The sequence below is a fragment of the Schistocerca cancellata genome, chromosome 2, assembly GCF_023864275.1.
Source record: "Schistocerca cancellata isolate TAMUIC-IGC-003103 chromosome 2, iqSchCanc2.1, whole genome shotgun sequence".
Classification (NCBI taxonomy): Eukaryota; Metazoa; Arthropoda; class Insecta; order Orthoptera; family Acrididae; genus Schistocerca; species Schistocerca cancellata.
This window is the reverse complement of record NC_064627.1, coordinates 540259134-540286973: the sequence shown is the minus strand read 5'-3', so window position 1 is coordinate 540286973 and position 27840 is coordinate 540259134. Positions and strand designations below refer to the sequence as shown.

Below are 27840 nucleotides of genomic sequence, written 5' to 3'. Positions count from 1 at the left end.
AACTCTCCTTCTTTCTCTGAAGAAGCGTACGAGTCCTGGGCGTTCACAGCGAAAACGAACTAGTGTGTTGCGCTGGCACACCTTGATGAATTCCTCTGTTACTATGACATCCATTGCCTAAAGAGCTTGGTACATGTCTTCTGGAATCATTTTCATCAAGTGTGACATTTTGTCAGCTTCTGGCAAACTCTGATTCACAGCGTGGCATAGGGCCATATCATTAAATATGTAAGACGATATCGTTTCCCCATGACTTTGGGCTACGTTCTTCACTTGTTCTTCGCTAAGAGAATATCAAGCTAAATTCCACCAAATGTTTTCTTCAGTCTGATCTGGAATTTGTCCCAGGCGTCGAGCTTCTTTTTGTTGTTCTCAGATCACTGCTAGGTCGTGTCGTTCAGCTAAAAGTATACATTTTCCAAACGTATAAAGTCATCCGACCTGCTGTATTTGGCAATTAGGTCGAATCTTTTCACACATTTCGTCTGGTCTTGACCAGCACCTCCGGAAAACACTGGCGACTGCCAGATGTGTAACTGATTTCTTGCTGTTTCGGAATCCATTGATCTGCTGAAGACTGAGACAGATCTGCGGAACGACGTACTGCTTGTATTCTGGTTACTCTCCGTCTACGCAAAGGCTTTTGCTTCGTCAAATTCGAGCCGCGGTGAAGTGGATATTTTGAAGTATCCGGCATCTCCTTTAAACAAAGCCATGTGGTAACTACAGTCAAATACAAATCCGAAATCAGAATCGTCAGTGAAGTACAGCTCTTAGCACTGCAAGCACGTTTATTACTGACGCCAACGTACAGATAGCACAGAACTGAACACATACCAGTATTTATGTTTTTTACTATAAAGCCAAGTGCATCTAAACAGTGTGAAATTTTGTCGCAGCTGTGAATATTTTTGACATGAGCTGAATTAGGCAACGAAACCATATCTATTGGTGACACATGAAAATTTGTGCTGGACTGGGATTCGAACCCGGATTTCCCGATTATCGCGACAGGTTTCCTTAACAACACTGGCTATCCACGCATGCTTCCAGGACCGATCCAAACATCATATGCTACAGTGTCTACGGCCCCACCGCTCACAGCTTACCTGAGTTTCCGCAACAGGATTAATGAGACAAACGTGTTCAACGGTAGTATTACCATGGTTTTGTTTGCATGCATGTGTGAAGGAACAGACATCGTAATAATAAACACATCCCTGCATATATCGTTAACTGATGCCTAAATTTCTGTTATTTTCGCCAGCACCAGGCCCCTCTTATCTACCTGCACATAATCCATAAAATAATGTTCCTGTACTACGTTCATCCGATGACTAGCGAGAGCGACTCGATAAATAGGTAACGGTACAATAAATAGTATCAACTTCAAAAAGCGAATGGCTGCATATTATACAAACACCATCAACGACATTTTAGCAAGTACGTCACTCTGCAATCAGATTTTTGTAGTTTTACATATTTATGGTACGTGAAGTTCAAAAATAAAACATCAATTGGCCAAAGCAGTTTGATGTAACTTTAAAAAATTCTCGAAAATATCGACCTTAAAGTTTTCTGACTTCTTTTAGCATCCTAAGTTAGATCGATTTTTCTCTAAGGCAGCAAAGCTCTGTGGTAGAATGCTCACGTCCCATAAAGGGGTCTTCGGTTCGATTCCTGGTTTATGCAAATTTTAAACACAGATTCATGTTCTATTAGCATTTCAATGAAGCGTAAAATACATAAAGGTGGAGGTAAATCTGTAGCACTCGAGACTGATAATCTCTGGTTTGACTCTTGTCTCACGCATTGCAGTTTTCGTTTCTTTTCATTTAGTTCGAATATTTACGCCATTTAAATATAAAATTCATCACATATACGTTAATTAACAGATATATAATTGATATTTTTATGAAAAATTCACGTTTTATTATTTCTAATTATGTATCGTATACAAAAATTTCGTTTTTGTTGCAAACATAAATTCATAATTACCGATTAACAAAAACATTACAAATTAATTTTTTCATTCTTACGTATTTTTATGCTTCACGGAAATGTTCATGGAACACGTACCTTTGTTTAAACTTTTACCATGTTTGGGAATCGAACCGACGCCACGTATATAGTACATAAGGAGTTTACCTCAGAGCCACACGGCGCACCAGAATTGCTGGTTTGTTGTAGGGTATGACGGAAGTTCAGGCAACATCAAAAGTCGATTTTCCCGAGAAATTTTGAGAACTGCATCGGTTTTCTTTCAGTAGTAGATGTTTGAGTTCTGAACTTCACGTACAACAAATATAACAAAGTACCAAAATCCGATTGCCACGTAGTCCCCTTGTCATTATTTTCTACGACCTTGTTCAGCTACGATAATGCGTGAAGATAAAAACAGAGTTTTCTTATCATTTGGAGGATAATGTTCGAGTCTATGAGCTTCCAACAATCGCTGCAATGTCATTCCATAATCGAATATATTGGACTTCAAGAAGAATGTCAACTGGCACAGCGACAGACAACGCCGAGAAAGTAAGACAGAGACTTGCATAAAGTCAAAGACTATGTCTGACATTGGTATCAGCAAATGATGGACATTGAAATCGCCATCATTTACCAAGACTTTAGTATCTTCAGTAACTGTTTCATGTTTGTGCAGCAAAATTAATCGACGAGTAGAAGGTAACGTAACTGTTAAATGAAGGCAGATTTTAGTGAACTTATAACAAGGTTGCAGTATTTCCACCTGCCATAACCACAAGAGTTGAGATCCGCTGCTACCATCTCGATTCAGATTTTGAGATATGGGTAGGCAAAGTCAAAGGTCAGAGGGCACAACTACTGGCATCACATTCTGATGCACATCTAAGGACTTACGATGCCAGTGTTTCAAACGGTTCGAAAAATAACCTACGATGACACTTTCCAGCAGTTTTATACAAAAGTTTGTTATGGCCTATGAAGGTTGCTTTGAGGCTAAAAAAAAGTTTCAATATGTTGAACCCACCTGACTGTATGAATCTATCTCTCAGAATAATACTCGAACGAAGATATACGACTGCTAAGGAAAATGATCAATAACTAGTGAAATACCTTTACAAAAACAATGTAAATGAACCATCTATACGCTGTGAAAGCGAAACATATTAATTAATTAAAAGTGCTCGGACACCAGTGAAAAGTCACACTCAAGTTTTTCTTATGGTCCGTTTTATTACAGGAAATCCGCGTAATTTAATGTGCTTAATAACAATCATTATACTTATGAGACTTCAATGGAATTTATCACAGCTAATAGTCAACTGTCACTGTTGAAAACGTTTCGTAGTCATTCACCTATTTTCTTTTAAAGTGGAATTCCTGTAGGACAGCACAATATAAGCGTTTCTTGTTAGATAACGCCACTCACCATCAGTTCAGTCTCGACTTAGCACTGAAAAAAGGCAACAGATCGTCAATATAATTACATTTTGTCTTTACGCCACTATCTTTGTACGAATGGTAACATTTTTGTGCTGACTGTATCAGACAGAACAATTATGTTACTAATAGGACAGAAATAGATAAAAAGTGCAACTTGGGAGCTAACAAGAAATTTCGTTTATGTAATCGTATTTAACATTTTCAAGATATATTAGTACCTTCATTTGTTTGAGGTTCTAACATTTATCGTATGAGGAAGCAGATGGGGAATTGAATTGGAAAGGAAGAGGACGAAGAGAGAAGCTGGACAAAAAGAAGAGCAAGAAGAATGTGTACATTGAGGGAGAAGGATGAAGAGATGAAAACAGTAGGGTAAGATGTGGCAGGACGAGTAGAGGAGGAGGATGAGGAAGAAAGAATAGTGGAAAATAAGAACAAAGTAATGAGAACAACAAAAGTAATAAGAAATCCTCAAAGAGAAGTAACAAGAATGAGAATAAGTTAACAGGAAGAGGAAGAAGAGGCAAAATGATGATGGGGGAAGAGGATAATGTAAGAAGGATAGGAGGGAAGGAAAGAATGTGGAGGAAAAAAGGGTCAGGGAGAAGAAAGTCAAGAACAGAAAGTGAATACGAGGAGAAAGCCTGTTAAAAGAATGAAGTTAAAATTCAGGAAAAGGGAAGTGTCGAACACTAACACAGGGGAACAGTAAGATGTGACAAATAAAAGAAGTGGTATGATAAGAAAACAATAGAGCAAACAATTCTAATGGGAAAAGCAAAATTGAGGAACAATCAAATGCATGAAATGAGAACAGAAACAATGGAACGGGAGGAGCAGCAGAGAGGTGTAGAGTAGACTATAAGAAAGAATGAACAGCTAGAAGAGTAGAAAGAAAATTAGTAGTACAAGAAAAGGAAGCAAAAAGAGTACAGGAAAAAGAGAAAGGTGGAGGGGTAAGACATGAGAAGACAGTGGAGGAATAGAACTTGAAGAAAAGGAAGTAGAGAGCAGGAGAATGAGAAGTATGAGGAAGAAAAGGAGGTAAAGCGCACATGAAGAAAAAGAACGGGGGTTACGAAGAAGGGAGAATAAGAGAAGGGGAAACACAAACAATGAAAACCACAAATAAGAGGGATATAAAGTAGATGGGAAGGATTAAGTGGTTGAAGAAGGAGAGGGGGAAAAAGGAAAGAAGATTAGGGTTTTGCATCTGGTGATATGGGATCCGCCTTAAAGTAAACAAAACACAAAAGACTAGGATTCAAAGCCCCATTGACGATGAGCTTACATGAGACAGATGAGAAGCTCTGTTAGGCATCTGTATCAAACGACTTGGGAAAACTACGAAAACCTAAATCACGATAGCTGGACACACATTTTAATCAGAGCGGAAGCGGTTTAAGCAGAGAGGCTGCGTACGCACTTGAGAGTGCCGCAGCGGCCGTAGACGTCGACCTGCCCGGGCAGCAGCTGCTGCAGGAGGCGGACGTAGTCCCAGCGGTGGTTGCCGCTGCGGGCGCAGTTGGAACCCATGATGACGGCGAGGCGCGTCCGCGGCTCCGGGGGCTGCCAGCCGCGGCCGCCGTCCGCGGGCAACGCCAGCGTGCGCCCGTACGGCACCGGCACGTCAGAGTCCATCCTGCGCCGGCCACAACGCCAGTTACGAATAAAACTATCAAGTCTAAAGGCCATAAATTCAACTAAATACCTAGGAATTATAATTACGAGCAACTTAAATTGGAAAGAACATACAGAAAATATTGCGGGGAAAGCAAACTAAGGACTGCGTTTTATTGGCAGAACACTTAGAAAATGTAACAGATCTGCTAAAGAGACTGCGTACATTACGCTTGTCCGTACTGTTTTGGAGGACTGCTGCGCGGTCTGGGATCCCTACAAGATGCGATTGACGGAAAACATCGACAAAGTTCAAAGAAGAGCTGCGCGTTTTGTATTATCCCGATATAGGGGAGAGAGTATCAGGTACATGATACAGGATTCGGCGTGGACAACTTGAAAACAAAAGCGGCGGCATCTTCTCACGAAATTTCAATCCCCAACTTTATCCTCCGAATGCGGAAATATTTTGTTGACGCCGACCTACATAAGGAGAAACGATAATCTTAATAAAATAGAGGAAATCAGAGCTCGCACGGAAAGATGTAGGTGTTCGTTTTTTCCGGGTGCTGTTCGATTTCGATATAATAGAGAATTACTGTGAAGTGGTTCTATGAACCCTCTACGAGGCATTTAAGTTTGATTTGCAGAGTACCCATGTAGATACACGTGATCTGCGCACACGCACACACAGTAGTACAGGGTAATCCGACTGTACGGCAGAAGGTTTCTAATGAACATTTGAAAATTGCTTCTAACACTTGGTGAGAAAATAATAAATAGGGTGGAAACTTTAAAATCAAATAAAATCCCTTCTCCAATCTATAATGCATAAAATTCGGTTTAAAGAAAGCGAATTAATTCGAATGTGATCTTCAAAAATTCGAAAATAAACACATCTTTATGTCATTGATCTATTATTTCCAGTGATTTGGCCTTTTCGTAGTTAAATTTAATTTTACATCAGTTTGAAGACTAAAAGGTCAAAATTTCTCTTTTGTTATGGTCAATAATACACTTGCAATTTCAAAAATATTTATAGTTGACCGGTATTGAAAATCGGAGACGTGGAACACATGTGGCCCACGAACATAACCAGGTCCATCTTTTCATGTGAAAGTATGATATTCAAAATTACATTTTTACAATATTACAAATCTGGGCCACAGCATATTTATTCACGCGACAGTGAAAATCGTGAAATATCTCACAAATTTCTCACTTAGGACTTCAAGACAGCATTGACATATCACGTACCAATGTTTTCCACATTCTAAGAAATTTTTCAGGCCATATACATCGCATTAATACAAGTTAAGTACAAAGAATTTCAATCAATGAGGAATACAGTAATGCTCAAAACAATTTCTATGATGTATAAGAAAACAAATCAGTTTTCAGACATTCTCGGATCGAAGAAGATGATGATTTGATTCCACTTTTGAGAAAGAGACGAACTGAACTAGCTACTCGTATAAACACATGCAGCTGCATTTGATCCCTCACACTCTGCTATATATCCACCCCATGGTCCATAGTATTTTTGTGCAAGTCCCGAAAGCTTTCCGGTATAGGGTATCATTAAACAGATAGGGGATATAGACGTCACAACTGCCAAAAGTTCGTATTACTGTATGCGAACATACAGGGAGTGCATTAAAATATGGAAATATTAAAAACACAACAAATTACCATGCCTAACGCGCTGTACTCCCTCAAAACAGATTCGACTTGTCTTAGAATGAATACATACAGGTGCTGTATGGTTTCCAAGGGAATCTTATATCGTTAGTCTTGCAAAACAGTAGCAAGTTCATGAATCTAAGATAGGGCTAGATCGATCAAATACAATATTCTCAAAAATAGACCACACAGGCTCAATAATATTGAGATCTGGTGACTGGTGGGCAGGGGAAAATGTGAAAATTCATCCCCGTGTTCGTAAAACCAGTCCTGGACGATGCGAGATGTATGAAAAGGGGCTCTGTAATCTTGGAACAGAGCATCGCCACTGGAAAACAAACATAGTACAATGGGATGGACCTGACCATCCAAAATGGTCATATTATCCTTGACATTGCACGGTAACCATGGGATACATGGAATAGCATGTTATGGCTGCGCCAATTATTACCGAACACCATGCATGTTTCAGTCTTGTCAGCAAGCAGTCTGCATCGTAGGCTTGGGACGGCGTACGGCTGACGTAAAATCGGCCAGAAGGTGGAAATAGCAAGAAACAAGACTCATCCAACCAAACGACTACCTACCATTGCTCCATAGTCCAGGTTTTATGGCTCCGGCACCATGTTTTCATGTTACGGGCATTTGAATCACTGATTTTTGGTTTTGGAATTGCAGCTCACCTTGCGATTCCTTTCTTCAGGACTTTTCTTCGCGTTGTGTTGGTGCTGGCGGGATTCGCGAGTGCTACATTCATTTCTGCAGTGACTTTTGCAGCGGTCGTCCTCTTATTTTTCGTCACAAACCTCTTCAATTAACATTTTTCTGTCACGAACACTCAACACACTTTTTCATCTGCGCTGTGACTTAGCATAAGACGGTTATTCACTTTCCCTGTATGTGGGATAAATCTACGACACGGTGCCTCTGGAGACACCAGACGCTTCGACTAACTTGGTTACGGAAGCACTCCCCATACTGTCATCAACAAGTTGCGCACGTTCGGATTCAGTTAACTCCGCCGGAGGGTGTGGCCGAGCGGTTCTAGGCGCTTCAGTCTGGAACCGCGCGACCGCTACGGTCGCAGGTTCGAATCCTGCCTCTGGCATGGATGTGTGTAATGTCCTCAGGTTAGTTAGGTTTAAGTAGTTCTAAGTTCTAGGGGACTGATGACCTCAAATGGAAAATCCCATAGTGCTCAGAGCCATTTGAACCATTTTTTTCAGTTAACTCCGACATAAGGCATACACAACTACGCCGAACACTGTTCTGACCGCTGATGACATTTCAACGTATTGCGGGCACTGCACATGTGACGTCCGTGGTCAAATACAACAGCACCAACGGCAGACTCGTATAGCATCTGCACTTATGTTCAAGCGTGTATTTCTTATTCAACCCCGGTACGTGTCTTATTACCAACGAAAGGATCATGAAGCACTCCACAATCACGTACACATAATCTCCACAGGGTTATTTTCATTCCGAAGCTGCTTACTTATAGCAACAAAGTTCATAATGCGGGCAACCACAGCTCTAAGAATACAATCTTGTTAAACAAACCCGCAGCAGCTGTTGAATAATCCTTTATTAGTACAACCGGTTACGTAACTGTTAGGTTGTATCATCTGGTGCATCTGAATAGAAAAAAACAGTTTGGAGAAAAGTTTTTATAAAATTGTCTAAGGTCAAGTGAAACTTCATTTTTGGTTAGATACTAAACATATGGAGCAGACAATAACTTCCAAGAGAATCGGGTAGGCAATAAGTTGAATACTCAAATTAATATCATTTACAGCGAAATGTAGAGGTTATTAAATGTCTCCAACACTCTCAGTCGAGTTGTATTAAATTGTCCTTTAAAACGAGTGAGAAAGAACATCAAACTGCCGGGATGAAGGAGACAGCCAAGGAGACGATCATGGTAAATACCCCAATCCTGAACCGAAATCTGGCCAATAATATTACAAAACTATATCAATCGGATAAAGAACTGTGCTTAACTGTAGCTTATATCACTCCAGTACACCTGCAATATAGTGAATTTCATAGGCCTACACAGTGCAACAGATCTTCACGACACACTAGATTATATCACTCTAGTACCACTATAGTATCGTCAATTTTATAGCCCTACACAATAATATGTTTTTTTTCAGGTCAGCATGATGCAACAGACTTTCACGAGCCATATTCATTCATTGATCCAGGTGATATGTTTTATTATGCTATTCTCCATGTTTCTTGAGGCACCGTGACTGACTCCTTAATTTCAGCACTCTCATTTTTACTGTCATTCCTTTTCAAGGACTTTTTAATACAACATGACAGACTGATCTGGGCGTCCAATGACCACTACATTTAACTGTAAGTGATTTTAGTGTCAGTTTCTGGTGACTGCGTACCCGATTCTCTTGAGATTTATTGTCCATTTGATATATTTAGTATCTAAACATCAATGGAGTTACGTATTGATTTCAATGGATCCCTTGTCCAAAAATTTTTTAAGTTTTATCCAGTTTCTCTCTCCCCAGACAGATGTACCTGATGATGTAACTCTGTTGCGAAACCGGCTGCACTGATACATGATTACTCAGCAGCTGCTGTAGTTTGGTTTAACAAGAATGTTAACGAATAATTTTCTTCCGAAAAAAAAGGCAGATCAGTGCGCCCCCAACCCTCCACATACACACATAACGTCGGGCCCGTAGGATGTGCTACACGTACTATATGTGTAAACCGCCTCTGTTTAACAGTAACATGTGAAACCAAGAAACCAATACACTGCTCCCCCCCCCCCCCCCCCCGCACCATACCAGTACCCAAGTGAGCGAAGACACACGGATATGGTTGTCTGGAATACAGGCAAATATTTCTGTTAGTTTGTTAGAAAACTGCTTCTCCCCAGACGGAAGTTTTTTACGGATAGCTAAATTTCATTACGCAGTTGATGCGAGATAGGAACATGATGTGGGGTGGTCATTTTTGGTCGATCATCTACTTGCTTGCGCTTAAATTCTTTGCATCTCAGAACCGTCATCAAGGCACTGTAGTGTGCCTTAGAGACTTATAAATGTCCGTATGTTCTACCTTGTTAAACAGGTTACAGATGGCATATCTGCGACAATGGAAGAGCAGACAGCACAGAGATATTATGCATCTAATATACTGCATTTTACTATCTAGAATCATTCCCCTACTAGTAGTTAGGTGTGCTCCTCCCCTGCACAGATAGAGAAAAGTAAAAGACGTAAAATACAAGGTCAAAGAAGGAAAGACGCTTTAGAAAATAATTGCCTCTATGTTGAACAGGCGTTTGTTCATTAAAATTTCATTCCTCACAGGAGATCAAAGGTACCGCAATCACAGTCTCTTTGTAACTCGGTTCTACGTTGTCCTTACGTTTCCTCGTTTGTGTAGCTTTTTTGCAAGAAGGACACAGGACCCTGGATATCAGCAATATTCGCTTTGAAATTGACTGAAAGCTAATCCGGAACGCCCTGTTGTCTTAACTTTATAGCAGTGACGTCATAAAACTCAACTACCGTACCAGAACAAAATGACTCAATGAAGCCATTTGATAGCTTCTGAAGTAGTAGCTCGCTCATTCAGATTATCTGGATATAGGAAGGCGGCTATTTCGGATGTTTGTCAAATGAATTCCTTCCATTTTTATTAATACAAAGAGAATGTGGTTAACAGGTGGCGTCCTGCCCACGCTGACTCTTCCCCTATGGTAGAACTGACATAAAGTGTTAGAATATTTCGGTGCCTTGTTTGGTTGAATGTGGTTTCTCAGGACACACGCAGTATCCTTTTGGGGTATGACCGATATGTGCTAAATCTGTTTCATAAGTGTGCCTGGGAAGTACATACACCCGAATCAAATCAAAAAACGATATGAGAATGAGTGATTGAATCTCCTTAAAAATTACTAACGTCAGTTTATTATGGACATGTACGGGATGGGGGGAAACGTTTCCAAACTTTAGAATTGGTCCCAGTAGTTGTGTATGATTTACTTTCCCACAATTTTATCTGATAAATCGCTTATGTATATTTAGACATTAGTGGTCCTATTACACTTTCTTGGGGTATGAGGATACTGTATACTACAAGCAAAAATTCATCAAGGCAGACGCATATCGCAGATCACTGGAATAAGTAAGTACGTCAAGTGATTTACAGCAAGCACACGTGTCATCCGTTTGCAAAAAGTGCAGCAGAAGCGATCCAGTATCTTAGAACATATTATGAACTCAGACATAATAACGTATCTCGAAATGAATGACCTGTATGCTAACCAGCATCGATTCTGTAAACAATGGTCACGAGTAATCCAACCCCCACTTCTGCCATATGACATCCTGAAAGCCATGGAACACGGGAATTAGCTAAATGCAGTATTTCTTGCAATCCAGAAAGTATTCGTCTCAGTACCACGCCAACACTTAAATTTGCGAATGTACTGTCATATGGGGTAACAAACTAAATCTGTGACTCGATCTAGATTTTCTTGGTAGGATGGACACTATATATTAGGTTGGATCAAGCATCATTGCCAAACGTAGAAATAATTTCAGGCGTGTCCCAGTAAAGTGTGTTTGGGACCCTTGCTGTTAATGTTAAAATGAACTTGCAAGCAATAGTAATAATAACTACAGAAATTTTGCAGGTGACACTGTTATCTGTAATGAAATGCCATCTGAAAAAATACAAAGAATTTCTGGTCATATTTAAAGGCTGTCAGTGACTCTAAATTTAGTTTCCAGACACTTGTAGATAACACAGGAACTGAAATAGAGGGTAGCAAGTCAAAAGAAGAAATGTTAAGCTCTGTTTTTTAATGTTCCTTTAGAAAAGATAACAGAGGCATATTGCCCCATTTTGATTCTCACATTACTGTCAATATGAGTGATACAGAAATCAGTTTCAGTGGTGTTGAGAAACATTTGAAATCAATAAATCTGCAGCAGGACCCAATGGAATACCTGTCAGATTCTTGTATTTTGTTTCCTTTAAAGAACATTTATTTTTTAAATATTGAAGGTTTATTTTTTCAAGTTCATGAATCAACATTAAGTTTTCTAAATTTAATTTGGTGAGGAATTTACTTAAACACCTTAAGGATTGTAACTGTGATTTTTAGTAATTGCTTTTTGTTGGAGCTGTTTTTAATCAAATTCATTTCGATCGAAATTATTATTTTCTTTCATGCAATGTGGACGTCTTGTATTGTGAAAGAAAGTGTTAAAGCTGATTCCACGCCCTGTTTTTTTTAAATATTAAAATAAATTCGTTGAAATTAGAGAGCGCCACTCCACCACGTAGCTCCCTATCAGATCAGTTTGGATGGTGTGATAACGTTGGAGGAATGTTTCATTGAAGATGAAGGTGTGGACTCGGCGTTGCAAGAAGGTGTGCAAGTGTACGTAAATAATTGTTTGTTTGTTAAAAAGAAATGCATATTATGGAACAGGATGTTATACTGCTCCAACGCCATTAAGATGTTTAGGCAGCGGCGAGAACAGTGAACAGTTTAAACTGGGGTCTCAAAGTGGTTAACAACAAAATGTATCTGGTCGTGGGTTCAAATGGTTCAAATGGCTCTGAGCACTATGGGACTCAACTGCTGTGGTCATAAATCCCCTAGAACTTAGAACTACTTAAACCTAACTAACCTAAGGACATCACACACATCCATGCCCGAGGCAGGATTCGAACCTGCGACCGCAGCGGTCGTGCGGTTCCAGACTGCAGCGCCTTTAACCGCTCGGCCACTCCGGCCGGCTCTGGTCGTGGGAATAGCAGGCTTGTATGTATAGGTGTAACTTGTCCTGCCTGGAAGGGAGATTGATTTGAGGCTGTGTGATCTTTGGAAAGAGCAAGTCGTTGGCGAAACGATGATTATGAATCAATCTGATTATCCTTCAGCACTGAGATCTGGGCGGAGGCAACTGTTAGGATGGATGGGACTACCATCGGACGAATGGGTACAGACAATTTTGGTTTTGTGGGCGGAGGTTTGGGTTTACATTTAGAGGAATAAGTGGGATGGAAATGGTCGCAGGTGTTGCAGGTGAGAGAGGAGAAAAGACTGGGGGAATATTTTAGGGGGTGAGGGCTTCTGCAATGGGAGCAGTTTGGTGGATTTGTACAATCGGTGATGAGATGATTATACGAGTAGATTAGGTATTTTTGGCAAAGGCAGGACCAGAATTTCGATGAGGATTTTGAAGGTTCAGCTTTACTAGGGCGATAGTAAAACAGGGCTCCTATTTAAACGAATCACTTTTGATTCAGAGAGCTTTAAAGATTTCCATGTCATGATGGGGGTTGCGTTCGGATTTTACCACCTCACCTGTGGTCTCAGGTTTGACCTTCGTGGCCATAGCAGTGATGGTGGGCAGATGGCGGAGAGGTCATGGTTGTTTGACCTGGGGGATTCCGAGAGAAGCTGTTTGGGACCGAAGGTAATACATGGGAGTTTATGAAGGAGATTGGAGTAACTGTTGGGACTAGTGGATTTTATCAGGACCAAATGGTTCCTGGGGATTATTTACTGGATGGTACAGTTTGGGATGTATTTTTTGTTTTCTAGAATTAAGGTTCTGGCGTTCTGAAATTCCGGTTCTGGGTGGGTGAAGATGAAGGTGTGAAACGTAGGAAAAGGTAGAGGAGGAGTAGATATTGTATCCAAATATTCAGTGTTACTGGGTTTTGTATGGGATTTTGGGGATGATGTTAGAGATAATGTCTGTATTTAGTTTAGAAGGCGTTTTGGTTCCAGCAGGATAGGAGGTGGCGGATTGCTATGTCCTGGGAGATGGTGGAATGAGTCGGTATTGGAGGTTACCTCAAGACATTACAGTTCACTCGGGATAGTTTTGTGATGGTGTAGCTACAGTTGCTCCTTGGGTATTTACTCTTGTTAGGGTAGCAGTAGACTGTTCTGAGGATGTTGCTGTAAAGGCACATGTTGGCAGGGTATGGTACAGAGTGGGGGTGGGGGGGGGGGTAAGGAGGGCTTTAGAGACTAGATGAAAGTATTAGTTGGGAGTTCATCTGGAGAGTGGCAATTCTATGGAAGCGAAAGGATGAGTTTGAGGTTAGTGACGTGAAGGACGGCACTGCTGGTCACCAGGAGGCCATGAGGACGCAAACGTGATGAGAAGAGACGTCTGACATGGAGGTGAGTAGTCTGACATATAGACGAGCATGAGACGAAACACAGCCACGGTGAGGATACCAACATATAGGTGAGCAGACGACGGCACAAAGCCGCAATGGAGACACGGACGTGTAGACAGGATGCGATAAACTAAGCAATGGAGAGTAGCTCCAGCCAGCCTAGGCGACAAATAAAGGACGAAAACGCATAGTAACTTTTTGACTAAAATCAGAGAGTGGCTCTAGACTCTCTAGGAAGAGATGATACGTGGAATACTATCCCACAATGTACTTATTAGTCTTTTGCACATCTGCATTTGAATTTTATCCTCAGGAGGACAGAATGAGGACAAATGTTGGAATTGTAATGTAACGTGTAGCACTAGCATCATTAATACCGGTGTACGTTACACACGACTTACACATTATGACCGGATAATAGTTAACGTGGGCATGACACTGACATGGTACAGGCTTTTATTACAATTATGACATTTACCCTCACAAGTGCAATGGCTGCAACAATCTTCAAGAGAACATGTGCAAGAGACTAGTATGGCATAATGTAAAATGGCTCTGAGCACTATGGGACTCAACATCTTAGGTCATAAGTCGCCTAGAACTTAGAACTACTTAAACCTAACTAACCTAAGGACATCACACACACCCATGGCCGAGGCAGGATTCCAACCTGCGACCGTAGCAGTCCCGCGGTTCCGGACCGCAGCGCCAGAACCGCTAGACCACCGCGGCCGGCGCATAATGTAACATCGCTGATTTTTGATAAGGGTATTGTCTACAAATGTCCACATACTTGAATAAGCCCCAAAGCCGAAATTGTACAAAAGTACAATAAATATGTAAAATTGACAGATTGAGATGGTATACAATCTGCTGTGGCCTTCTCCACCAGACATCACGGTGCCTAGAGTATCAGCAACCTAACTGACAGCCTGCAGCCACGGGTTGCCCACTTCGCAGGCACACCGAAGCACTACGCAACCGACAGGCAATATTGATGAACAGCCACAACAACAACAACACAGAAAAGACACCAGCGGCCACCAGGGGCCACTACCGACCCACATAAACATAAGGAAGAGGTCGCTGCAGATCCCGGAACTATTTTCACCCGTCAAACCACGTGATGGAAAATAGTTCCGAGGTACTCATCCGCCCAAGCGCTACAAAGGCCGGCGCTCGGCCGCACATGGGCAGTTCGTCGACCGCCTGCAGACGTGGATAGCTATCCAGCAGCCCGGCTTGGATCTTCTCACCGATATCTGGATTAGACTTGGTATATCGGAGAAGTCTCTGGCGGAGACTAGTAGGAAATTATTTCAGTTGTTTTCTATATTATTCTTGTATGCAGTTCGGATTCGAAGACGGATCGCTGTTTTGTGTTGGCGCTATACTTGGAGAATTTGTTTTGGTTAATTGAACAGTCCAATAAATTGTTTTCGGAGTTTGATCGTTAGTTTCTTCTGCTTAAGCCGATATACCCCAATCTTTGAAGGATTGGTTGTAGGTACAAGTTCAATGAAAGTTGTATTACTGTCAATTTTATATCCGTCAATTTGCCGTAGTTTACAAGGTAGAAGTGTTACGAGCGCAGCGTACGAGGTAAGTCAGTGTTAAATAGAAATAACAGAGGAGCAAGACGCAACAGATGTGTGGCGAACCTGTACGTCATAGACCAGTTGAAGAGGCCGTCGAAGTTTGAGAGCTTGGTGCCCTTGCGAGCCTTGAGGAAGGTGTGCAGGGGGCTCTCGTCGGTGAGGAAGACCCAGCGCTGGTGCGCGTGCTGCGGCCCCCTGGCGGGCAGCGCGGCCGGCGACTCTGTGCGGTGCAGGTGGAAGACCACCGCGTCGGCCACCGCCAGGTCCACATCCGCGTACGTCAGCCGGCAGTTAGACACGGCGCACCCCTCCCACGGCGACAGCCTGCGCAGCGAAGAGGACAGCTGCATTAAACACTAATACCACCCTACATTCATGTAAACCAGTAATACGAGCTGTGGCAGTTAAACAACCGGACTGGTGCCACAAAACATTTTATTGATCACCCGTACATTACAAAGTTTGTCACCTCCAGTGTACTCTCCTTGCCGATTCTCTACAATGTTAAGTTTTCCATTGCTCAGGCAGTGCTGGAAGTCCGGTTCCGTCAGCGTGTTGACAACCTCCATCGCTTTTGTTTTCTCTGCTTCCACACTGTTGAATCCTGTCCCCTTAAACGCCAATTTGACCTTAGGAAATCAAAAGAGTCACATGGCGGAGGGGAGGGGGTTTAAATGGTTCAAATGGCTCTGAGCACTATGGGACTTACATGCTGAGGTCATCAGTCCCATAGAACGTAGAACTACTTAAACCTAACTAACCTAAGGACATCACACACATCCATGTCCGAGGCAGGATTCGAACCTGCGGTCGTGCGGTTTCAGACTGTAGCGCCTAGAACCGTTCGGGCAACCCGGCCGGCACAGAGGGGGGGGGGGGGGAGGGGAGGGCAGGTGGGCGAATACGACGTGTGATGCCGCATATTTCGTAAAGGACGCCTTTACAGGCAAGGCAGAATGGGCTGCCGCATTGTGTTATTGAAGCATCCAAGACTTTCCGTTCCACAAATCGAGCCGGCAGGAGTGGTCGAGCGGTTCTAGGCGCTACAGTCTGGAGCCACGCGACCGCTACGGTCGCAGGTTCGAATCCTGCCTCGGGCATGGATGTGTGTGATGTCCTTAGGTTAATTAGGTTTAAGTAGTTCTAAGTTCTAGGGGACTGATGACCTGAGCAGTTAAGTCCCATAGTGCTCAGAGCCATTTTTGAACCACAAATCGAGTCTTTTTTCTTACTTGTTCACGAAAAATTTTCGCGGACCCAGTGAACCAAAAAAAATAAAGATGGGCGCTTCCAATGCATCGCTTAAGACTTTGTTTCAGAATCGTAGTTAAAAAAAACCTATAATTCACCACAAGTAATCACGCGGCGTAAAAATTCTGTATCATTATCAGTGTTGCTTAAAATGTGAGCACAACTGTCCATTTTCGATTCCTCTTTCTCTAGATTAAGAATTATTGGCACAATTTTTGCGCAAACTTTGTGCATGCTGAATGGTTCATGCAAAATCTGTTATGTGTATGTATGAGTGTGGAAAGTACACGGTGTGCTGTTAAATGAATGTGCAAAGGCTAGTAACCTTCCTGTTAGTAAGGTCTTCGTACATTAAGTGTTGTGAAAGTTGTTCTTGTACGCTGAGTGGTATATACAAGACCAAATTTGTAACATTCGAGATGTGTACGTCTGGGAACGTCTTTCCCCACGTAACACGAGACAAAATTTTTAAATGTGGTAGACAATTCACCAATATCAAACAGTCGATAATGGCCTAAGGCCGAAACTGGCCAGTAATGTAATTTATATGTATAGTGCATTAAAGGAATAAAACTGAAAGCCTACGGTGGTTAAAATGGTGCCATCATTTAGAAGGAAAGATAGGAAAATAAGGAGACGAGACGTGAATAAAATGAAAGAAGCAGGGGTTGTTAAGAATTTCAGAGGGAGCGATAGAGAACGAAGGACTGAAACTGAGGAAAGGAATACGACAAAAGACTAAATGGCAACTTCGATAGATGAAATATTGAAGGCAGCACACGATTACAGGAGACAAGCTCTAGCAGAAATTCCTGTATAGTATAGGAGATATTGAATATAAATGATTAAAGGAGAAAGTATAAAAATTCAGCAAATGAACCAGGCGAAAGGTAAAACAGATGTCTAAAACAAGAGCATCAGCAGAGGCGACTGTAGGAGAATGCATTGATAGGGGGACTGTATACGCCACCTATAACAAATTAAAGTGACCTTTGAAGAAAAGAATAGCAGCTAAACGATGTAAAGAATTCGGATGACAAGCCACTACTGCATAAAGAAGAGAAAGCTGGAGGGTGGAAGAATTAATTAGAAATAACCTTGAAGCCATCATTGCAGAAAGGTAAACGGAAGATATGAAGATGAAATGGGAGATATGATCCTGCGAGAAGACTTAACAATCAACCGTGGGCGCTACATATACGGGCATGGCCATACGCACAAGATGCCACCTTTTTTTTTCCATTGAGACTCATCAGTACACCTTCGCAGACTATAAAACGGAGAAGAAACTTCGTCCGCTGGCAGCTGCGCCTCCTAGACCTTACGGACTACCTAAGTCCATAAGGGAGGAATGTCTCTTCGCCCGATTGTAAGCAACATTGGAGCACCAACATACGAATTAGCAAAACTCCTGACGTCGATGCTCAGTCCCTTTGTGGGCAAACGTGAGCACCACATTAGAAACTCGGCGCATTTCGTCCAGCAGCTCCAGAACTTCCGACTGGCCCGAGAAGACCTCATGCTGAGCTTTGACGTGCTATCCCTCTTTACTGGGGTACCTATGAGAGACTCCCTAAGACTCGTAGGAGAAAAATTCGGACCAGCGGTAACGAAAGTTAGGAATTCGTGCTTACATAAACTTACTCTCTGTTCGACGGGAAACTACTATGAAGAAACAGATGGAGTAGCGATAGGCTGTCCGCTATCACCAGTAGTGGCCAATATGTTTATGGAGGTTTTTGAAGAAGAATCTCTCGAGTCGCCAGTCTACAAGCCCTCTTCCTTATTTCGATATGTAGACGAGATATTTGTAATTTGGTGGCACGGACGACATCGCCTTCAAGTCTTGGTGCAGCATCTGACTTGCTGCACCAGAGTATCAAGTTCACAATGGAGGTAGAAGGAAACAACCAGCTTCCATTTCTAGATATGCTCGTCAAGCGAAGACCAGATGCCGCACTAAGACACAGTGTCTACCGTAAGCCGACACATACAGATTTTTACTTGCATGCCTCCAGCTGTCATGCTTGTTCACAGCGAGAGGGAGTCCTGAGCACACTGGTGCACAAAGCACGCGAAGTCTCGGACCGTGACAGCCTAACAGCTGAATTGCAGCACTTACAGGCCGTGTTCCGCACGAACGGTTGTAACAACCGCCTTAAGACCGAAGAAGCCGAGACCGCAGCCTTCCCAGGACGAAGACAGGCCGGCTGTGACGGCGATTATACCATACGTGGGGAACACATCGGCAAAGATCGGCAGAATACTCCTACAATACAATGTCAAGTGCGTGTTTCGCCCTCCATCCAAACCGAAGACGCTATTTGGACCAATGAAGGACCGGGAGGTTACTTCATCCCTTGCCAGTGCCGGTAAATATTTATAGGCCGGACCATCCGGACGGTACAGGAGAGATGCAGTGAGCATAAACGCCACAAAGACAACGCACAGCCGAACAAGTTCGCCGTGGAAGAGCACTACATCTCACATGGAAATGACATGAACTACGATGGCACAAAGCTGTTACAACAATCGAACACCTTCTGGGACGGTATCCTTAAAGAGGCAGTGGAGATCCGGTCGCATAACGAGCTAGTAAAAAAGACAGCGGTTTCCAGTTAAGCAAGAACTGGGATCCAGCCATGAGTATAATTAAAACAGAACGACAGTCAACACGGAAATCCGCCCCTGTCAGAACGCCTGATGAAGAAGACGCATTGTCACCATGGCGGGAGAGTTCCCCGCGCGGCCATGGCCGCGGAAGGACTACTGCCCACGATCTATCGCGGGGCGCCACGCTTCCCTCACCACCGGCCACGTACGCGCGGAAGCGCTAAGACGGAGGCGCGGGAGGGGGATAAAGATTGTATAAAGTCAGCATCCATCAGAGATTAATCAGACTCCAAGGACACCTGCAGTTGGCAAGAAGTTAGCTTACCGAAATATCGCGCCTGTTGGACGACGCCATCCGGCCGAATGCCAGAGAAATTTTCAATATTTACGTGCGGCGGGAAAATGTCAGATTACACATCAAGATCCTTTTTAATTATAAATGTTCTTTTCTTTCAAACCTTTATATGAAGTGCTACATTTTATCCACTAATATCGCAAAAGGCTCTGAGCACTATGGGACTTAACATCTGGGGCCATCAGTCACCTAGAACTAAGAACTACTTAAACCTAACTAACCTAAGGACTTCACACACATCCATGCCCGAGGCAGGATTCGAACCTGCGACCGTAGCGGTTGCGCGGTTCCAGACTGAAGCACCTAGAACCGCTCGACCACGACGGCGGCACTATCGCAACATGGAATGAGGTTCTTTACTCACAACGAACACGTATTGAAATAAAAACTGTGAAAGAAGATGACAGGAAAGTCAGTCAAAACCAGTAGTCGAAAGTAAAAAAGAATTTATGTGATCTTGGCTATAGGAAGTTGTTTTTTTATTACGAAGTAAAATAGATCGCTCCTTATAATTTCTCAAGTTGAGAAAACTCACTGTGAGAAGAATTTGACAGAGCACTGAAAGACCTAAGCGCGAACAAGACGTCTGGTGTAGACGACATACCCTCAGCATTACCGAGATCCTTGGGAGAACTAATCAGACAAAAATATTCCACCAGGTTTGCAAGATGGAGGAGAAAAGGGAAAAGGCCTCAGACTTCAATAAGAATGTAGTAACTGCAATTACAAAAACATGTAGGTGCTGACATACACGAATACCGCCGAGCCATCAGTTTAGTAAATCACAATTGCAAAATACTGATATGGATTATTCGCAATGCGAATGTAAAAACTGATGGATCAGTTTGGGTTCCGCAGAAAAGTAGGGATACGCGAGACTATACTGATCCTACAACACATCTTAAAAGATAAGCTAAAGAGAGGAAATCGTACGTTTATAGCATTTGTAGATTTTGAGAAAGCTTTTGGAATTCTGAAGGCAGCAGGGATAAAACACAAGGAGGGAAAATTCATTTACGTGCAGAAACCAGAGTGCAGTTATAACTGTCGACGGTCATGAAACAAGCAGAAGTTGAGAAGGGAGTGAGATAGGATTGCAGCATCTCCCCGATGTTATTCGATTTGTACGTTAAGCAAGTAGTAAATGAAACGAAGGAGAAATTTGGAAAAGGAGCAAAAAAAATCTTTGGGGTTTGCTGATGATATTAAATTCTGTCAGACACAGCACAAACTTGGAAGAGCAGCTGAACGACATGAACAGTATCTTGAAAAGGGGTTGTAAGACGAACAGCAACAAAAGTAAAACAAGGGTGATGGGATGCTGAGGGAATATGATTAGGAAATGAGATTCCAAGAGAAGTAAATGAGTTTTACGTTTTGGGTAGCAAAATAACCGTTGATGGACGAAGTAGAGGGGGTATAAAATGTAGCCTGGCGACATAAATAAAATCGTTTTTGGAAAAGTGGTATTCATTATATCTAATATAAACTTTAGTTTTTCTGGAGATACTTGTCTGGAATGTAGTCTTATATGGATTTGTAACTCAAGATAAGCAGTTCAGACGATAAGGAACTAAAATCGACAGAAGAATGCTGATGATTAAGGGGTGTATCGAGTTTGGTTTAAATGGCTCTGAGCACTATGCGACTTAACTTCTGAGGTCATCAGTCGCCTAGAACTTAGAACTAATTAAACCTAACTAACCTAAGGACATCACACACATCCATGCCCGAGGCAGGATTCGAACCTGCGACCTGAGCGGTCGCTCGGTTCCAGACTGCAGCGCCTAGAAACGCACGGCCACTCCGGCCGGCGTGTATCGAGTAACTAATAAGGAAATACTGAATCGAAATGAGGAAAAAAGAAACTTAGTTTGATAGGACACATCCTATGGCATCGAGGAATAGTCGATTTGGTAGTGGAGAGAGAAGTGTGGGATAAGAATAATTGTACAGGGAAAGCTAGTCATGAATACAGTAAGCAATAATTTCTTAATTTTACTGGACGACCGTTTTGGAAAGATATAGGTTTTTTCCTCTTCAGGTGCCGCCAAATAATTAGAGGAACATAAATGTGTAGCGGTCGGGCAGTCAGTCATGGGAGAGGGGTAGTGACACCCACGTCAAACAACAAACAAGCGCATGGGAGCGTAAGACTGGAAAACACAGCGCCCACCTTGACAACACGATGCGGAAGTGACTAGTGCAGATGGCCCAGACACATTTATATTCCCATTATTTGATAGCGCCTGAACATGAAGCTTTATCCTTCCAAATCGGTCCTGGAATGAATGAAGAAATTACTAGCAAATGAAGTAGTATTCTATAAATATGTTTCCCGGTTGTTGAAGTTCACTTGATCAAATATTTTGTACAGTAAGCATGTTGAAATGATGTAGGTTGCAGGTGTTATTCGGAGATGAAAAGGCTTGCACAGGACAGACTATAGCACCAGTCCAGTATTCAGGCTGAAGATCACAACAATAGCAACAAGAGCAACGTAAGTTACTCTGGGCTCTGGTATGTATAGAAGGAAGTACCGTGAATTTTCAGTATTGTAAATAAATTATAACATCTAAATCACAATAATAATAATGAAAATTACAATTCTAGGGTAATGGGATAAACATTTACAAAACTCATTTCTGAATAAGGAATGCCGTTTAGAGTTTGACGTTTCGTCGAGGACGGGGTCGCTACAGATACAACAGAAGCCTGCACAGGACCAAGACGGAGCAAGGAATCTATGGCTTCTTTTCTAGAGAACATTATGTCCTAACTGCTTTAGGCAAAAAATGCAGATCGGAATTTGTATCGCTGAACTGGGAATCAAACCCCAATCCTTACTGAGCATTAACAACTGAGATGGTTCAAATGGCTCTGAGCACTATGGGACTTGACATTTGAGGTTAACAGTCCCCTAGAACTTAGGACTACTTAAACCTGACTAACCTAAAGACATCGCACACATCCATGCCCGAGGCAGGATTCGAACCTGCGACCGTAGGGGTCGCGCGGTTACAGACTGATGCGCCTAAAACCGCTGGGCCACAGCGGTCGGCAACAACTGAGACACCTAACTTGCTGCCTTACCTTGAGAATCACTTAAAACAGAGAATAACTATACAGACGCTTTTTCATTAAATAGCCATTCCTATTTGCTACCAAAACATTGAGTTATCGTCCTGGGAGACACATCATAACAGAAAATGATTTATTGCTCACAAGTAAACAACCCAGGTATATCAAACGAACAAAAGTTTACTTAAATGAAGAAGAACACAACACAACTTATTAAAGGCAAGTCTTGTGGATGATGAACAAAAATAAGCTCCGCTGAATAAACCCAAAAATCCTTCATACCCTTGAAAGGAGAAAACCAGTTTTCAAGGTTTTGATCAATCTTCATTAAAGGAAGTCCAAATAAAGTCTTCTATGTAGAACCCCATCCCGGAAAAAACAGTGAACTGTCTGGTAATGAGGAAAACTAGGTATTGTACGAAGGCTTGGTACACTGTTTTGAATAAAGTTCACAACACATTTAGTATGAGGACAAAGTCCGCCAGAAAATCTAAACACTTACAGCATAAAACAAAGTCGGGTGCAGAACAGCTACAATCTAATTCCAAACAAAAAAATTGTCCAACTCCAGTGAGACCGAATTACAGGCAGCCACAGAAATATTACGACTCTGATAATCAGATTCCCTGACGGGCCGCTTTTTCTTCAAAGAGGCCACGCTGCAGGATCCAGAGCGAGGAGGTTGGCTCGGACGGCGATTGCAGCATAGTGTCGACTACGGAGTGACTTCCTGAATATGGAAATGCATAAACATTCTGCAGCTGGCCCAAGAAGCCCGCTCAGAGAGAATTGCCCCCCCCCCCCCCCCCAATCCCGCACCCTCTCCAAAGGGTCGTGCTCCGGCGTTAAGTACAGCCCTCGGCGCCAGAATATGATATGTTTTGCTCTCTGTCACGTGGCTGGCGTGAGAAAGAGGTACGAGATACCATCAGCTTCTGCTGACGCTTTGATCGGCATCTGATGGCCTGGCTAGCATGCTATTGGCACCCTCTGCTTATCTCGCAGTGGAATTCCATCGTTCCTAAGTCCCAAGGCGTCTGCTCCGTAGCAGATGGGCTTGCGGTAACCCGAACGACTAGGTGTGCGTGGTGCCCTTGGCGCATGATATCTGGCATGCCACGGCATCCCCCCACCCCCTGCCTCCACCCACTTCCCACCGAGGCGAGAAGGCGGAGAGCTGTGTGATGTCCGAAGGTAGTGCCTGGACCTACAAGCTGCCTGAAGTGCAATGAGCAAAGCGTCCAAATGCAGGCTGGCCAGGAGCCTGCGGCGGCGGCGTCCAGGACGTCTGGTGGCCACGGCCAAACAGATGGGGAGGCAGGCCTGGGGCACTGGTAAGAATGGCAGGAGCCAATGGCAGGCTTCCCGGAGCCAATCTGGAAGGAGACCAAACCAGAACAATGGCAGAATGGACACGGATGGCCGAAAAACGCAGAGGGAAGTTTTCCAAAGCAAGTGGGAAGGACATGAACTGTGGAACAGCCCAAGGGATGATAAATTGTCGTGCACAAACACGTAAGATAAAAAGTTGCTCTGCGGAAGCACTTGATATAAAACATTGTTGTACAGAACCACGTCGGAGACACCAGGACATGGAGTGCATAAACTAGGCACAGTAGGAACAGAAAGTAAGTACATGGAATAGGAAGGGACTGGACCACGTGTTGGCATTGGGAACAGCGAGAGCAGAAACACCAAGGCAGTGCAGAAACAGATAAGGATGTCGGCGCAGTGTCCAGAGAAAGAGACGGCGACGGTGCAGTCCGGCGGCAGATGACTCTGGCGGAGTGACTGTGACGGCGCCGGGGAACCAGCTAGCAGCAGAATGCTGTCCAAGGGGTCTGGTGCTACGCCAGAAACGAGAGACAGCACTGGTGGTTGTGGTCGGTCGCGGCTCACGAAATTGCCGGCCGTTGGTCAGCGTGCTGAGCCAGAAACCGTCAACTGCAGCGATGCCAGGAGAGCAACTTCGACGAGCAGCTCCTGCATCGTGAGATAACAAGTCCAAAGGCGGCTTTCTGTGTGCCAACAGTCGCACCAGGAGGAGAAGATAACAGCTGCTTCATTGCAGCAGGCAGACTGGATTAGGCACAAGATGCACTGATTCAAAATCGGGATGCAAATGTACCGGACACTGGTGACATAAACTAACATAAACAAGTCGAAAGTCACAAAACTACAAGAGGCTCCCACTAAATGTCCACTGTCAACGAGCGAAGTGAAGTTCCGAAACAAAAGTGGTCAACAGTAGAAGATGGGAAACGAAAAAGCGTCTCTAAAGCTACAGGACAACAGAAAAAAGCGACACGGAAACGCACTATATATCTTGGCGAGAGAGACACTGGAAAACCGAACAAACCCCTTTACCTCGTTGCCAGTTAATGTACGGCGGACGAGACAAGAGACGACAACATCAAAATGCACTGACAAACGACATTAAACTTTATCCTCATGGCCAATTGATGAATCCACCACACGCAGGCCACAATTAAACAGGCCATAATATAAAACAAACAAACGTTTATTTAAATAAAGATGAACACAGTCTTGGGAGTCTAGAACAAAAGTAAGCTCCGTTGAGTAGACACAAATAATCCTTCAACCATTGGGAGGAGAAAACAAGTTTTCAAGATTCTAAGCAATCTTAATTGAAAGAAGTCTAAATAAACTTTTCTAACTAGAACACAAATACACATACACACACACACACACACACACACACACACACACACACACACACAAACACGATCTACTGTCTGGTAATGAGGAAAACTAGGTACTGAACTAAATCTTGGCGCACTTAATATAAAACACTGTTGTGAGTAAAGGTCTTCACTAAATCTGTTCGAAGTTCGCAACACATTTAGTATAAGGGAAACGTCTGATAGAAAAAACACCTCCAACATCAAACAGAGTCCAGTACAGAAACGTTAGAGTCTAAGTTCGTAAGAAGAATTTTCTAAGTACAGCGAGACTGAACCACTGCCAGTCGAAGAAATATTACAACTCCGATAATCAGACTTCCTCTTGTAGACACTTCTTCTTCCGAGAGGCCATGCTGCACGATAAAAGGGGGAGGAGTTAGGTTCGAAAGGCGATTGCAACGTATCGACGAACCAGGAGTGATTTCCTGATTGTGGAAACGCGTAAGCATTCGGCGCTTGGCCCAGGAAGCCCTCTCGGAGTGAATTGGCCCCGTTCAGTGTACCTGCAAAAATGAACCACTGTACGACACATAGTTAGGAGATTTGACGTGAAACACTCACTTTCGAGAATAAACTGCCGCATCATGCATGACGTTTTAATTTATTGCTTCTGTGTTACCAACTCTATGCACAACACATTTCGCAAGAGGTATCCAAATATTCCTCTGAATGTACAAAGATATATCACTGTATGATACATAGTTCATCAGATACGACGTCAAATACTAAGATGCGTAAAAAATTGTTACATCAAGAGTGACGTTTTATTTTACTACGTATCTGCTACTAACTCTATTTGCAACACTTTTCGCAGACGACATTAGCATATGACGAATAGTGTACCTAGAAAAATGTATCTTTTCACAACAAATAATGCAGGAGTTATGACGTCGTATGGGAAAATGAAACTGCAGGGCAAAAGCAGCTAGACATGCAGGTGAGATATGTGTACAAATACGCACTAAATTATGTTAAATATGTATGATACATGGGTACACCGGCAACGCCACTGGGGAAAAGCTCCTCCTAAAGTCCTGGCTCGTTTCCAACCAAACGTGGTACACGTACCAGTGACTGTCTGAAAAGAAATACTTTGAGGGTAAGAACCAGCAACGTCCTACTGGTGTAGGGGTGATAACGCGGAGAGAGAAGGGGGAAGATGGACGTATGGAGAGGAAGAAGGAGGAGGTGGACAGAGATAGGGGACGACGTGCACGACAGAGAGAGGGGGAAGAAGAAATTCACAGAAAGAGAATAGGAGGAGATGGACAGAGAGGGGGAGAGGAGATCTGGACAGAGAAAAGAAAGAGGAGGAGATGGACAGAAAAAAGGAGGAGAAAGAGAGGGAAAGGGGGAGGAGGAAATGGACGGAGAAGGGGAGAAGGAGGAGATGAACAGAGGGAAAGGAGCAGATGAACAGAGGAGAATATGGACAGACAGGAGAGGGGGGGGGGGGCGAACAAGAGTTGGATATAGAGAGAAATAGAGAGAGAAGGAGATGATGGACAGAGAGGTGGGAAGGTGTGCGAGTAACTACTTCTAGAGGAAAGGAAACTGGTATTGATCTAAATGGTAGTATCTGATGACTCACTTGCGGTCGCCGAAGCGGCGGAGGTGCCTCCTCTCGAGCAGCTTGCCGTGCCTCCACACCAGTATGGTGAAGTTGCGGGGGCATGGCGGTGGCCGCAGCGACGGGTCCACGAACAACAGCCGTCCCAGCTCTGACATCTGGCCAATCTGAACACACACCACACGGAGTCGCTCCTTTAGCAGTTTGCAACGTAGCTACACTGTCAGACACATACCAATACCACATATCTGTTTATGTTTAAAAGCATCATTTCAGTATACTCGTATAACTTTCTATTATACTTGTACAGCGTCGTTAGTGAGTACATTCAGGTTTTCAGAACGCGAAAACTACATACACGCAGAAGAAAGCACCTATCAGCGGATAGAGCTACTTCCACCCGCCAGGTTAGCCGAGAGCGCTAATGTGCTGCTTCTTGGACTCGGATAGGCGCGCCGGCCCCGGTTCGAATCTGCCGGGCAGGTTAACGGCGAGGGCCAATGTGCCGGCCAGCTTCGATGTTGTTTTTAGGCCGTTTTCCACATCCCCCTAGGTGAATACCGTTCTGGTCTCCACGTCCCGCCTCAGTTACACAACTCGCAGACATCTGAAACACTTTCGCACTCTTTCATGAATTACACTAGGCGCAGACAGCTGGGGTACACTAATTCCGTCCCGGGGGTTTGGGGTGACGGCAGGAAGGGCATCCGACCATCCTTTAATCGTTAACCAAGCCAAACGCGTCCT

General features: G+C 43.3%; 1 protein-coding gene across 2 annotated transcripts in view; it reads right to left on the bottom strand.

Moving 5' to 3' along the window:
* The window catches only part of LOC126146628 (alpha-(1,3)-fucosyltransferase 7-like), a 389818-nt gene that overhangs the window by 17788 nt on the left and 344190 nt on the right, over positions 1 to 27840 (bottom strand). For both annotated transcript variants that reach the window (XM_049915634.1, XM_049915633.1), the window contains exons 3-5: positions 27115 to 27260; positions 15582 to 15842; positions 4853 to 5068 (exon numbers count right to left, since the gene is read on the bottom strand). In XM_049915634.1, coding sequence (XP_049771591.1) covers positions 4853 to 5068; positions 15582 to 15842; positions 27115 to 27260 — 623 coding nt within the window. The remainder of the gene's footprint in view (positions 1 to 4852; positions 5069 to 15581; positions 15843 to 27114; positions 27261 to 27840) is intronic.